The sequence below is a fragment of the Megalobrama amblycephala genome, linkage group LG13 (genome assembly GCF_018812025.1).
Source record: "Megalobrama amblycephala isolate DHTTF-2021 linkage group LG13, ASM1881202v1, whole genome shotgun sequence".
In the NCBI taxonomy this organism is placed as follows: domain Eukaryota; kingdom Metazoa; phylum Chordata; class Actinopteri; order Cypriniformes; family Xenocyprididae; genus Megalobrama; species Megalobrama amblycephala.
The window spans coordinates 40089351-40101929 of record NC_063056.1 but is presented as its reverse complement, the minus strand read 5'-3'; the positions used below and the strand labels follow the sequence as shown (position 1 = coordinate 40101929).

Sequence of the window (12579 nt, the reverse complement as noted above, 5' to 3'; positions counted from 1 at the left end):
TATTTTCTGTTCTGGACATTGTTTTGGAAAGTAAAAATATCTTTTATAAAATATAAATATGTTATGTTCATAATGAATTTATCATTTTAGGTAATTTTTATTTTTATGTGGATGGTCACACTACTATTTAGCGTCACGGCCGTTTCCATGGAGACGGATGTAAACAGTCTGGTCAGGTGTGCACAGAAAGAGACACCTGTCTGTTTGTACGTCGATCAGCTCCGATATTCCCGACATGATTTTAAAGGACAGATATCGGAGCGTCAAACATGACGCGAGGAAATGGCCGCTCTGAGATGAATCGCGTCTTTCAGAGCCAAACGCGAGTAACGTATATTCCTGTGGAGAACGTCTGTTCTAGTTTTATTCGGTATGTTATATTGTTTACTCTAGTTTTATGTCGCATATTCTTTATATTCCGTGTCAGTGTGTGTGTAATGAGTGTGTATTTGCTGTGGTAACTGTGTGTTTAGTGACACTCTAGAAGACTGATGAATGATTCATTAGTGAAGTGTGAATTAATCCTCTCTGTCCTGCTGCTCAGAAAGAACAAAAATACTTTCTAAGAACGTTTTGCTAACGTTCAGATTAAGAAACGTTATTTCTGAACACTCAAAACTTGACGTCTGTGTTTTAAAACGTTTTTTCTTTGCGCTGCAAACATTTAATTTTATCATTTTGCAATAATGGGAACGTGAAAGTTCTCTGATCGTTCTGACACAATTAACAACATTTAAAAAACGTTTTTTTTAGGTTAGCCAGGAAAGTTTAGTCAACAGAAATAAAACGAAATGACCGTTAATTTTTAAATTACGCGAATTCGCGGCTTTCTGTGAAAAGCGCGCGTAGATAATGATAGAAACAAACCAGCGAATTTATGATTTCTGTGCTTTTCACACTAATTACCCTGATTAGATTTATCTAATCATTATAACTCGTTTTGATTGATATAATTTCTACATTTTATTAAATGTTGTATTAAACTAATTTCAGAGCTCTGAAAGGGTTAGTTCACCCAAAAATGAAAATAATGTCATTAATTACTCACCCTCATGTCGTTCCACACCCGTAAGACCTTCGTTCATCTTCAGAACACAAATTAAGATATTTTTGATGAAATCCGATGGCTCAGTGAGGCCTGCATAGCCAGCAATGACATTTCCTCTCTCAAGATCCATTAATGTACTAAAAACATATTTAAATCAGGTCGTGTGAGTACAGTGGTTCAATATTAATATTATAAAGCCACGAGAATATTTTTGGTGCGCCAAAAAAACAAAATAACGACTTATTTAGTGATGGCCGATTTCAAAACACTGCTTCAGGAAGCTTCGGAGCGTTATGAATCTTTTGTGTCGAATCTTGATTCAGATCGCGTGTCAAACTGCTGAAATCACGTGACTTTGGCACTCTGAACCGCTGATTCGTCACGCTGATTCATAACGCTCTGAAGCTTCCTGAAGCAGTGTTTTGAAATCGGCCATCACTAAATAAGTCGTTATTTTGTTTTTTTGGCGCTCCAAAAATATTCTCGTGGCTTTATGATATTAATATTGAACCACTGTACTCACATGACCTGATTTAAATATGTTTTTAGTACATTAATGGATCTTGAGAGAGGAAATGTCATTGTTCAGGCCTCACTGAGCCATCGGATTTCATCAAAAATATCTTAATTTGTGTTCTGAAGATGAACGGAGGTCTTACAGGTGTGGAACGACATGAGGGTGAGTAATTAATGACATTATTTTCATTTTTGGGTGAACTAACCCTTGAAATAGGTCATTACACAAAAACATCTGTAAAGCTTTGGAAGGTTAGTTGATTATAAAAAAGAATAACCTGAAAATAACCTTTAGGGAACGTTTATATAAAAATAACCTCCCTGCAACATGGTTGCAAAATCTAAAACCTAAAAAGAACGTTCCTAGAACATTATTTTGTAGTTCCCCAAAAAAAAATAACCAAATGGGAACCAAATACTAATGTTAAGTGTTTGCTGGGTAAATAATGTTTTTGTGCTAATGTTTTGACAATATTAAAGACCGGATAACTCTGAACAAACGTTCTATTAATGTTACTGAAAGAACGTTTGTTCGTAACTTTCAGAGAACCTTGACAGAACGTTCTGAGAACGTTCCCTGTTTTAGCTGATATATTTGTTGATTTATTTTCTTAACTTAAATACTTCGAAGTCAGTCCTACAAAGGTACAATTTCCTTTAAAAGCTTCAAATTCATGTGAAATATTCCTGTTTTTTTTACTCATTTCATTCATGCATTCAGCGGACACTTTTATGCAAAGTGCATGACCTTGTCGCTGCTACAGGAACACCAGATATTTTTTTCCCCAGATCTAATTATTTGCACAATTGTTTGCATCTAATTATAACACAACAACTTTAGAAACTGGCCATTTATCTCTATTTAAAAACATCTTTATGGACAAGTGTGACTGGTTCACTCTAACATGAGGCTAAAGACCACGACCTCTAGTGTCAATCGCTAGAGCGCCTCTTGAGGTCAGGGGAGTGAGGTTTACATACACAGCTCTTTACTACACTCACCCCCCTCAACCTCACTCCCAACCGGTTCTGCTTGGCCTGACTGGAGACCACGGTTCATGTCCCGCTCAGAGCGGGTCGAGTAGAACTGGTTACACAAGCACATAACGTCCCTCCTCCTCCGTGTCCCAGGCTGAGCATCATGTGTTCCTGTGGTCTCCTGTGAGTTCATGGCCTCTGATGGGTCTCCAGTCAGAGACGCTCGAGAGAAGCAGAAGCAGAAGAGGAAGAAAGCCGATCGGAGCAGATCTGATGTGGAGGAAACAGACGCTCAGGTGGAGATTGAGAGACTGACGGCGGCTGGACATGCAGCGCTGCAGACCGGAGACAACACCGCAGCGCTGCGGAGCTTCAGGAGCGCATTAAAAGCTGCCACAAAGGTACCAGAAATCATGACAAGTGAAGACAATGTAGTTTATGCATTAGAGAAACAGTTCTCCTAACGGGTCGAGCTCTCCTCCAGCTCAGAGAGAAGAGACTGCAGAGGACCTGTGCGCTGAACCTGGGCGCGGCGTACGTGGAGGCGGGTGAACCTCAGAAGGGGCTGGACGTCCTGTCGCGCGCGCAGCCGGGCGAGAGAGGCGAGCGGATCGCAGACCTGCAGTTCAACCTGGCCACGGCTCACGAGGCGCTGGGAGAGCAGACGCAGGCGGCGCACCGCTATCTGCAGGCCGCGCAGCTGTACCGCTCGCAGGGGGACGCCGCCGCCGAGGGAGACACCTGCGTCAGACTCGCTCGCTGCCACCTGCAGAGGAAGGTGTGTGACACGCTGATGTAACTGAGAACAGTGATGTCGATTTGCATGCTGAATTCTGCATTTATTTAACCCTTATAGGGTCTTTTTAGACCCCAAACGACGTTTGCTAAAATAAAAAATTTTTTCTCTTTGTCCAAATAACATGAAACTTTGTACAGTTACAAACACTTTCTAGATCTACAAATAAAAAAAAAAAATTGGAGTGAAGTCTTGTTTTTATGTTAGTGTAGAAAAAAAGTCACACTCAGGGTCTTTGGGGTCTCCAGAGACCCCAGGCAACAAAATGTAATTTTGTAACAAAATAATTGTTTTTTTAAAAATCAAATGTAATTTTACTCTGTTTATTAATGTTTTTACTCCACATTTGTGCAGTTTTTGGAGGATTTATCATAGCTTTTAAATTTATATAAATAAATAAATATTTTTTTAAATAGGTTTTTATACAAAAACAGCTTTTTATGTAAAATTCACTTTATAAAAGACCCACATTTCTAACTTTCATTCATGGGGATCACATGGATAATTTGACATGGTTTAGTGTGAGATTTTTGCCCATCTGTTGGAAAATGCAGTTTTAAAAGTAAAAAATGATCACTTTATCCAGCAGATGCTGCAGAGCTCCACTATTTGCTGTTTGACTGACTGAAAGACATCTTTACACAAGTGTTTTCAGCTGATTCATATCTAAATATTATCAAATCACAATTATGACAATAAAAATGACTTTTTGTCAAAGTTTAGCATTTGTTTTGTACTGAAAAAAAATAAGTTTTTCAAAAATGTTGATTTTGAGGATGAATTTTGTCAATTTTCTAAGTGGGGTCTCATCATAATGTAACAATATTGAAAAACAGATATTTTTTTTTTCAGTACAAAAAATACTAAACTTTAAAGTAGCTTTTATTGTCATAATTGTGATTTGATAATATTTAGATATGAATCCAGCTGGAAACACTTGTGTAAAGATGTCTTTCAGTCAGTCAAACAGCAAATAGTGGAGCTCTGCAGCATCTGCTGGATAAAGTGATCATTTTTTACTTTTAAAACTGCATTTTCCAACAGATGGGCAAAAATCTCACACTAAACCATGTCAAATTATCCATGTTATCCCCATGAATGAAAGTTAGAAATGTGGGTCTTTATAAAGTGAATTTGACATAAAAAGCTGTTTTTGTATAAAAACCTATTTAAAAAAAATATTTTTAAATTTATTTATATAAATTAAAAAAATATGATAAATTCTCCAAAAACTGCACCAACGTCGAGTAAAAACATTAATAAACAGAGTAAAATTACATTTGTTTTTTAAAAAACAACTATTTTATTACAAAATTACATTTTGTTGCCTGGGGTCTCTGGGGACCCTGAGTGTGCTTCCCAAACGAAGAGCGCACAAGGGTTAATCCTCTGCGTTGTGAGTGAAGTAAAGCAGTTGTGTGTGTTGCAGGAGTGGGACGAGGCTGCAGCAAGTTTCCGGCGAGCTGCTGAGAGTTATAAAACAGCGGGAAATACGCCTGCGGCTGCGCTGGCACTGAAGGACGCTGGGAAACACATGCTGCAGAGCGGCCGCAACGCTACCGATGACATCATCAGCGTGCTGACGGACAGCCTGGAGATGAGTGCCAACATTTCAGATCTGGAGACGCTGGGTAACGGCAACGAAGAGTGACGTTATTTGCATGAAAATGAAATGCATGATGTCACTGGCGTCTCGTTTATCCTCACCTGTGTTTCAGGGAAGCTGCTGAATGACGTGGGTTTGAGTTTCTCTCAGATGAGGCTGTTCTCCGAGGCGTCCGAGTGTTACGAGCAGGCGCTTCCTCTCGTCGCATCTAAACCACACAGACTGGCGGTGGTTCTGCAGAATCTGGGCGCCGTCCACAACACTCTGGGTCAGTACCAGCAGGCTGTGAGGTTCCACCGAGAGGCAGCGGCGCTCCACGGTGAGACACGAACACGTCAAACAGCAGAATAATGCATTTCAGTCACAAACACGTTAAAAAGGCAATGCAATGTGGCGTGATATTCTACATCGACAACACTTCAATAAATATATATATAATTTAAACCTAAATTCTTGACATTAAAGGTTCATGTCTATGTTATTTGTCAACTATCCATTTATATTATGAATATGTGTATTTAATAACAATCAAAATATTCATAATAACAATATGTGCAATAATTTAACAACATTTGTCATACAACAATATGAAAAAATAAAAATTTTATAAGCAATTTCAGTCTGATATCTATGGAAGCTTGTTTCTGCCACTAAATAAAAAAATAAAAAAGGTAATTGTGACATTTTATCTCACAATTCTGACTTTTCGTTCTCGCAATTGCGAGTTTATATCTTGAAATTCTGACTTTATAACATGCATTTGCGAGAATATAAACTCACAATTCTGAGAAAAAACTTTTTTCTCTCACAATTGCACATTATAACATGCAATTGCGAGTTTAAATCCCACAATTCTTACTTTATAACTCACAATTGTGAGATATAAAAGTCAGAATTGTGAGATAAAAAGTCACAATTACCTTTTTTATTTTTATTTCATGGCGAAAACAAGCTTCTATAGATGTCTGAATTTTCCCAGGAGAAACCTTTTCACATTTGCATTCATTTATTTAGCAGGCGACTTCATCCAGGACACAACTCGCTACTAGATATTAAATATGGATAGTAAAAAAAAAAAGAAAGATATAACAAATTAGTTGATTCTCCCACGTCTATTAAACCTTTGACAAAATCATATCGGAACATCCAAATCTGTGTTTGTGCTGCCAGAGCCAGAGAGAGCAGTTTTGAGTCACACATTAGTTATTTCTGTGTTACAATTATTCACATTATCACAGAAGTACTGAGATATAAGTTTTAGGTTTGTATATAAACTCTGAAGTCTATAATAGAGATCAAAATAGAGCAAACTACCTTTTGGCATGTCAAATAATGGTTGAATCAATTACATCTAATTCCACTAGGTGGCGACAAGTGACTGTTAAAAATTGTATTTATTAATAAATTTATTATTAACTGTATTTATTAATGAGTCTTTGAATTCATTCAAAACCATTTTTTAAAGAATTAATTCAAACATTTTCCAGCAATTAGAGTCAGCAATTTATATTTGGTCAGAACCTCTAGTAAATTACGTTATTTAGTTTGGTTGTATATTCAGAATTGTGGGAGAATCTCTATTTGAAACCAAAAAATCATGATTCTCATTTTATCCAGAATCGTGCAGCTCTACAAAGTGCCAACAATACAGTTTCAAAATGTCCATTAATGAAATTTCTGAATAAAACTATAATTTAAAGCAGAGCGTTCCAATAAAATATGCTTTATAGTCAAAGATGTCCTACAAAAAAATCACATTCTAGTAATTCCAGTAATGTTAATAGAACGTTTGTTCAGTTATCCGGTCTTTAATAACGTTCTCAAAACATTAGCAGAAAAACATTATTTATTTATAAACATCATGCATAGAACATTTTTAACTTGAAACGGTTTAATTTACATTCATCTAATGTTTTTTAATGTTACTACTTGTTTCAGAACGTTCAGAGAACATTAAAACTAACGTTCCCATAATGTTCGAAGAATGATACAATATTAACATTTAAAACACTGGACGTTTAGAACATTCAGAAATAATATTCCCATAATGTTCGAAGAATGATAAAATGGAAACATTTAATAACGTTTTCAAACTTAATGGGAATGTTAGGAAAACTTTCTTAGAACATATTTTTTGTCAGCTGGGTGGATGAAGGTGCGTGAATGTCTGTCCGTTATTTTTGGTGCATCTGTAATATCACGAACACACACACGTGTCCCGCAGGCTCTCTGGGCAGCCGCGGTGCTCAGGGTCGGTGTTTCAGCAATCTGGGTTTCGCTCTGGTGGAGATGGACGAGCTGGAGGAGGCATGGGAGAGTTACATACACGCACAGCAGGCCTTCAGAGACACCGGTACTGAACCACACACACACACACACACACACACACACACACACACGGTCTCTCTCTCTGCTACACCGCCTGTCTCTCTCCCTGCAGACGACGCGTCCGGTCAGTGGCAGGCCTGCGAGGGTCTCGGCGGGATCAAGCTACAGATGAGAGACCCAGAGAAAGCCGCCGTCTACTATAAAGATGCACTGCGATTGCTGTGCAAATGCCAGGTGAGATCTGACTGTATTTACCAGAATATAAGTGCCATTTTTTAATATCTGAAATTCATCTTATATAATCCAGTTAAAGTCAGGCATGTGCAAACACACACATTTTGATTTGTACATGAGCCCAAGTTTATTTGTATAGCGCATTTAGTTTCAGTTTTGTCTTACAGTAAATACAGTAAAAATTTTGAAATATTATTATAATGTAAAACAGCTGTTTTCTATGTGAATATATAGTAAAGTGTAATTTATTCCTGTGATCAAAGCTGCATTTTCAGCATCATTACTCCAGTCTTCAGTGTCACATGATCCTTCAGAAGTCATTAATTCTACACCGATGTGACATGTCTGTGTTGTTTTCTCTCAATGAAGCAATTTTTTAACTTATTTTTTAGAAAAAATACAGTATAGCTGCTGAAGAGATGCTGTGTCTGAATATAATAACCGTTCTGTATTGATTATGCTGTGTTTGATCTGCAGGACGTGTCTAGTTCAGTGCAGGAGCGTCTGGTCAGTAAACTGAGCGAAGCGTTACAGCAGAAGCTGCTCCTACAACAGGTCAATCATTCTGTCTGTCTGTCAGCAAATATTACAAATGAGATACATGATTAATCAAAATAATACTGGAATTGGGATATTGCTTGGTGAAATTAGTGAACACAAAAGAGGAATGTGGGTATGCAGACAGTTTCTGGTCCCCATTGACTTCCATAGTATTTTAATCGTTATTTTTATTAGAAAAACACAATTCTTGCCCAATCGTGCAGCCTGATCACTGACGATGTTCTTCAATCTCAGTCTCAGAGAGCAGCGGCGACACATCGAACCGTCCCGGAGCGACATCATAACCGCCGGCTGCCACGGTAACGCCACGCAACACTCACCTGAGTGTCTTTTTGATTCATGAATGAAGCTGTAGAGTGTTATTAGTGATGATGTGTGATGTCGTGTGTGTGTGTAGGTCGACGGCTGTGCGGTCTGAAGTCCAGCAGTGGAGGAGAGAGATGCCGAACGGAGCCGTAGACGGAGAAAACCCAGCCAGTAAGAACTGAACACACATCTGTGCAGATTCACACATACAATACTCTCAACAGGAAAAACATCAAGACTTACAGATGAAACCGTGTCTTCTTTCATTCTCAGCAGACGGGAAGCGCCACAACGAATCCATAATGTCATCAGAGTCTCGTCCGCGTCAAGAACAAGAACAAGCAGATCATCACAATGCACTTCCAGAGGCCAACAGGTCAACACACACATGCACACACTCTCACTTTCTTTCAAACGTTTGACACTTTGCTTCTGAGTCTTAAAGCTGTTGAATGTAATTGTCAGGAATCTGAATAACACGTATGATAAAGCAGAGCTGCATCAGCAGAACTTCCCTTCAGAGTCCTCAGGACACGGTGAGCCTGAAAAATACACTTCACACAGATTATTCACTAATGCTGAAGGCAGATGAAATAACACTAACTGACATCTGACTCTACCTGTACAGGTGATTTGTCTGCTGAATCTATGAAGTCGAGGCCAGTACAGATGAACGGGTACGAGTCTGTTTTCTCATACGGTTCCTTCAGTGCCCATGTCAGTTTTTCTGCTCAAATCTAATCTTTTTGTGAGGTTGTTCACATGACCTTTTGAAAACAGTCCAAATCAGACACTAAACAGGCAAAACTTCTAAATTGGCTCATGTAACTTAATTAATTTCACTGTTTATTAACCCTCTGGAGTCTGAGGCTGATTTGGGGCCTGGAATCGCTTTAACATATTTGTGCTTTTTTCAGTTGTAACAACATATTAATGGAAAAAGTGTCATTACACTGTATTCAAGGCAAAGTCAGGCTACAACATATGTCAGGAACATGTATGTACATGTTTGTGTTTTTGAAGGAATAACATTTATGCGTGGTTACAAAAAACAAAAACTTAAGTCACTGAAATAAGGCCAAAAAAAGTATTGTAAATCTGTGTTTACAAGACTTTAGGGTATTGGAGGTTGTAAACTAGAGTTTTTGCTTCAAAATTATGTAAAAATTATGCTGCCTACTCCTTCATATAAAACAATATATTGATTTAGTTTTTGTAAGACACTTTTTGCCAAGAAACACAGTATGCGTGGAGGCGTGAATCGCACTGAATAATACCATCTGAGAAGACAAAAGAATTGCATAGTAATGAGCTGAAATGACTTGCATATTAATGAGGCATTTCAGTCAGGTAGGCTGTGAAAAAAACCTGTGATGTCTCAATGCTCATCATGATATATGAAACATACAGAAAAATATTATTACACTAGTTAAATTTCTGTGTGAATGCTAAATGAGCTTTTAGTTTAAAAGCATGCACATTATGGAGAAATATTGGATTCTCATATGCTTATGTCAATTTTCTATACAGAGGAGTTCACTGTTGTTCCCATTGTCATTACTATGAGCGTTGGTGTTTTCAATTCATCCTTGAAGTCGGATGCCATCTGTGCATTTTTAGTCCACAAATTCATCTAAAAGACACTAGATGCTACTTAAAAGACTTCATACTGCAGCCGGAGGTCAAAGTTGAGTCTGACATTGTCTATAGAAGAGAAACTCAAACAGCCCCAAAGCTCGCTAACCATGGCCTTTTACATCCAGATAAACACTTTTCAAGACAATAAATACACGATTGAGACGATGAATGCATGTATTGCCTCTGAATTTGCGTCTGAATAGCGCTCCCTCCGTGGGCGTGGCCGCATTAGCGGATAATGAGCTTAATTACGGACTTCTGACATGGCTCTCTTATTCATAATGTACATAAACACAGAAGGTTTGTTTTCGATTTGACATACATGATTTAACATGACATCTTAACGTTTTTTTAGACATAAGTGTAAGTTTTCTGTGATTAGTATTCACTAAGTTACAGTTCATTTTCTGAGAACTATCAGATTGGACTTCGTTCAGAGGGAGAGGAGAAACTCATCAAATCATGATGAGTTTAGAGTTAGATTGATGTAGAAATTGCATAAATGCCAATGGCAAAGAAACCAAACAGGTGTCGCACTTTACCATCTAACAGGGGACCAAAGTCATTTTGTTTATTCATTTCATGTCCATTTCCACACTAGTTAAAGTGTGCATGCTAAATGAGCAGTTTAAGCAGACTCAAGTAATTTTTCTTGCACTTCAAAGTTCACTTTTGTTCCCCATATAACTAAATAACATGCCATCCATACAAACCCAGACACTAATGCACTTAAAATCCCTGATTCACAACTGATTTAATTCCACATATTAAAATTCAGTGTGATTGAAAAATCTGTGAAAAAACACATTTAGGTGCAGTGTTAAAGTAGTCATACACTAAGAAAAACATCCATAGAAAAACCAAAAAGGTACTGGTAATTTTGTGCCTGGACATTATACGTAACATTTACGGACATTTGCATTCATGGAAAATTCCTTCATATTAACACAGTACATTGTGCCCTATTTTACAGACTTTTTTAGAGTGCATAAATCTTGTGCTGATTATTTCATGATGTAAATGTTTCAGCACACACCCATTGGTCAGGAGCACTGTGACTCCACCCCTTACTCAGCATGACAGCGATGAGGCCACGCCCCTGACGAGGAGACTGAAGTCCAGATTCTGCACGGTCATGTGACAGAAACATGTGCACAGGATAAACTCTCCATGGGCAAAGAGGTTTTTAGTTTACTTATGGAACATCCGACAAGGATTCTGGGTTCAGCATGAAAATGAGACTGAACACCGGAGCAAAAACTGAACAAGTGGACGCCACTTTGGTTAAAACATGTCTGATAAAGGATGTGAACATATTTTCTATTCAAAGAAGAGAGGGTGGATCAGATGAGCACAGAGAGACTTCATCAGCAAGCCAACTGTGTGATCATAAGTCATGGATTATTTCAGCATTTTTGATCGTCTCATTTTAGTCTCTTACCACTTTTACCAGTTTCAGCAGACATCATGAGTGAATCTACCTGCATCACCCAAGATTAAAGCACCTGCTGTACTGAAATAAATTTTATATCAAAGCTCAATAGAGTTATTTCACATAATCTTTTCTCTTTCTATCAGCTGCAGTTGTGCTGTCTAGGTTTTTACACTTAAAATGATAAAATAGTCATTGCATGAGAACATAAAATGCTTAAGAAAACAGTTGTTGGTGTCTCTCACAGCCCTGAACGAAGGCAGAATATCAAAGTGAATCATAATAAGGTCATTTTTTAATTGGCTTGAAAACCGTGGGCCGTACAGGTGTGATTTCTCACCTGTCATTGGTCATTCATATGTGTGATATTCAGCACTTTTAATGATTCCAGCTCGTCATGAAAGAACCACATATGTTCATCTCAGACCTTCTCTTAAACAAAATATGGAAGATGTAGAAAGGGTAACAAAAGAATAATGCAAAAATCAATAACCTAGAGAACAGGGAACGTTCCCAGAACTTTGACTAACGTTCTGACAAGGTTTTCTCAAATGTTCTTCCATTAACATTAACAGGATGTTTGTTCAAAGTTATCTAGTGGTCTAGTATGGCAAAGGCATTTTAGCTTAAAATGTTCCCAGTGTTACTCGTCGTAATTGCATTTTTACTAAGTAACAACTACAATTAGAGAGCTCTACAAATTAATTTTTACTGGTCATATGTCTCCATGGACTTCCGTTCATTTTTAATTAACAGAGCTCTACAATTGATTTTTTACTAGTAAGAATTCCAATTAGAGAAGCTCTCTTAATCATCATTGTTACTAGTTAGAACTGAATTAAAGAGCTCTATAGTTTAATTGTTACTAGTAAAAATGCAATTACAAAGAGTAACGCTACACTCTAAAAAATAACTGTAAAAATACGAAACAAATTTACACAGTAAAATACTGTTTTCCATTGAAACAGTAATATACCATAAAAACAATGCATTCTGGGTAATATTTGTCATTTTAAGAAAAGAGTCCTATAGGCTACTTTCTCAGAAATGACAAATAATATTACCCAGAATGCATTGTAATATACATAAGTAATATACTGTAAAAACAATGCATTCTTGGTAATATTTGTTGTTTT

At 37.5% G+C, this 12579-nt stretch overlaps 1 protein-coding gene across 2 annotated transcripts; it reads left to right on the top strand.

Moving 5' to 3' along the window:
- The first annotated feature begins 144 nt into the window (after nucleotides 1-144).
- LOC125243383 (tetratricopeptide repeat protein 24) lies at nucleotides 145-11552 on the top strand. 2 transcript variants are annotated; one of them, XM_048153011.1, is made up of 14 exons: nucleotides 145-370; nucleotides 2696-2943; nucleotides 3027-3320; nucleotides 4753-4969; nucleotides 5057-5263; nucleotides 7169-7297; nucleotides 7385-7506; nucleotides 7984-8061; nucleotides 8302-8366; nucleotides 8465-8544; nucleotides 8647-8749; nucleotides 8839-8909; nucleotides 9002-9050; nucleotides 11041-11552. In XM_048153011.1, exons 2-14 carry the CDS (start codon nucleotides 2734-2736, stop codon nucleotides 11150-11152), a joined length of 1737 nt encoding a protein of 578 aa, XP_048008968.1. In that variant the 5' UTR covers nucleotides 145-370; nucleotides 2696-2733; the 3' UTR covers nucleotides 11153-11552. The 2 variants fall into 2 exon arrangements, with proteins under 2 accessions (XP_048008968.1, XP_048008969.1); XM_048153012.1 differs by having other exon boundaries at nucleotides 146-370; nucleotides 4768-4969.
- Nucleotides 11553-12579: the final 1027 nt, after the last annotated feature.

What these genes read in the sequence shown, in the direction of transcription:
- LOC125243383 (XM_048153011.1), top strand. Translation starts at nt 2,734, where the DNA reads ATGGCCTCTGATGGGTCTCCAGTCAGAGACGCTCGAGAGAAGCAGAAG. An exon ending in TTCAGATCTGGAGACGCTGG is followed by an intron (nt 4,970 to 5,056) that starts GTAACGGCAACG and finishes CCTGTGTTTCAG; the next exon opens with GGAAGCTGCTGAATGACGTG. An exon ending in AGAAGCTGCTCCTACAACAG is followed by an intron (nt 8,062 to 8,301) that starts GTCAATCATTCT and finishes CTTCAATCTCAG; the next exon opens with TCTCAGAGAGCAGCGGCGAC.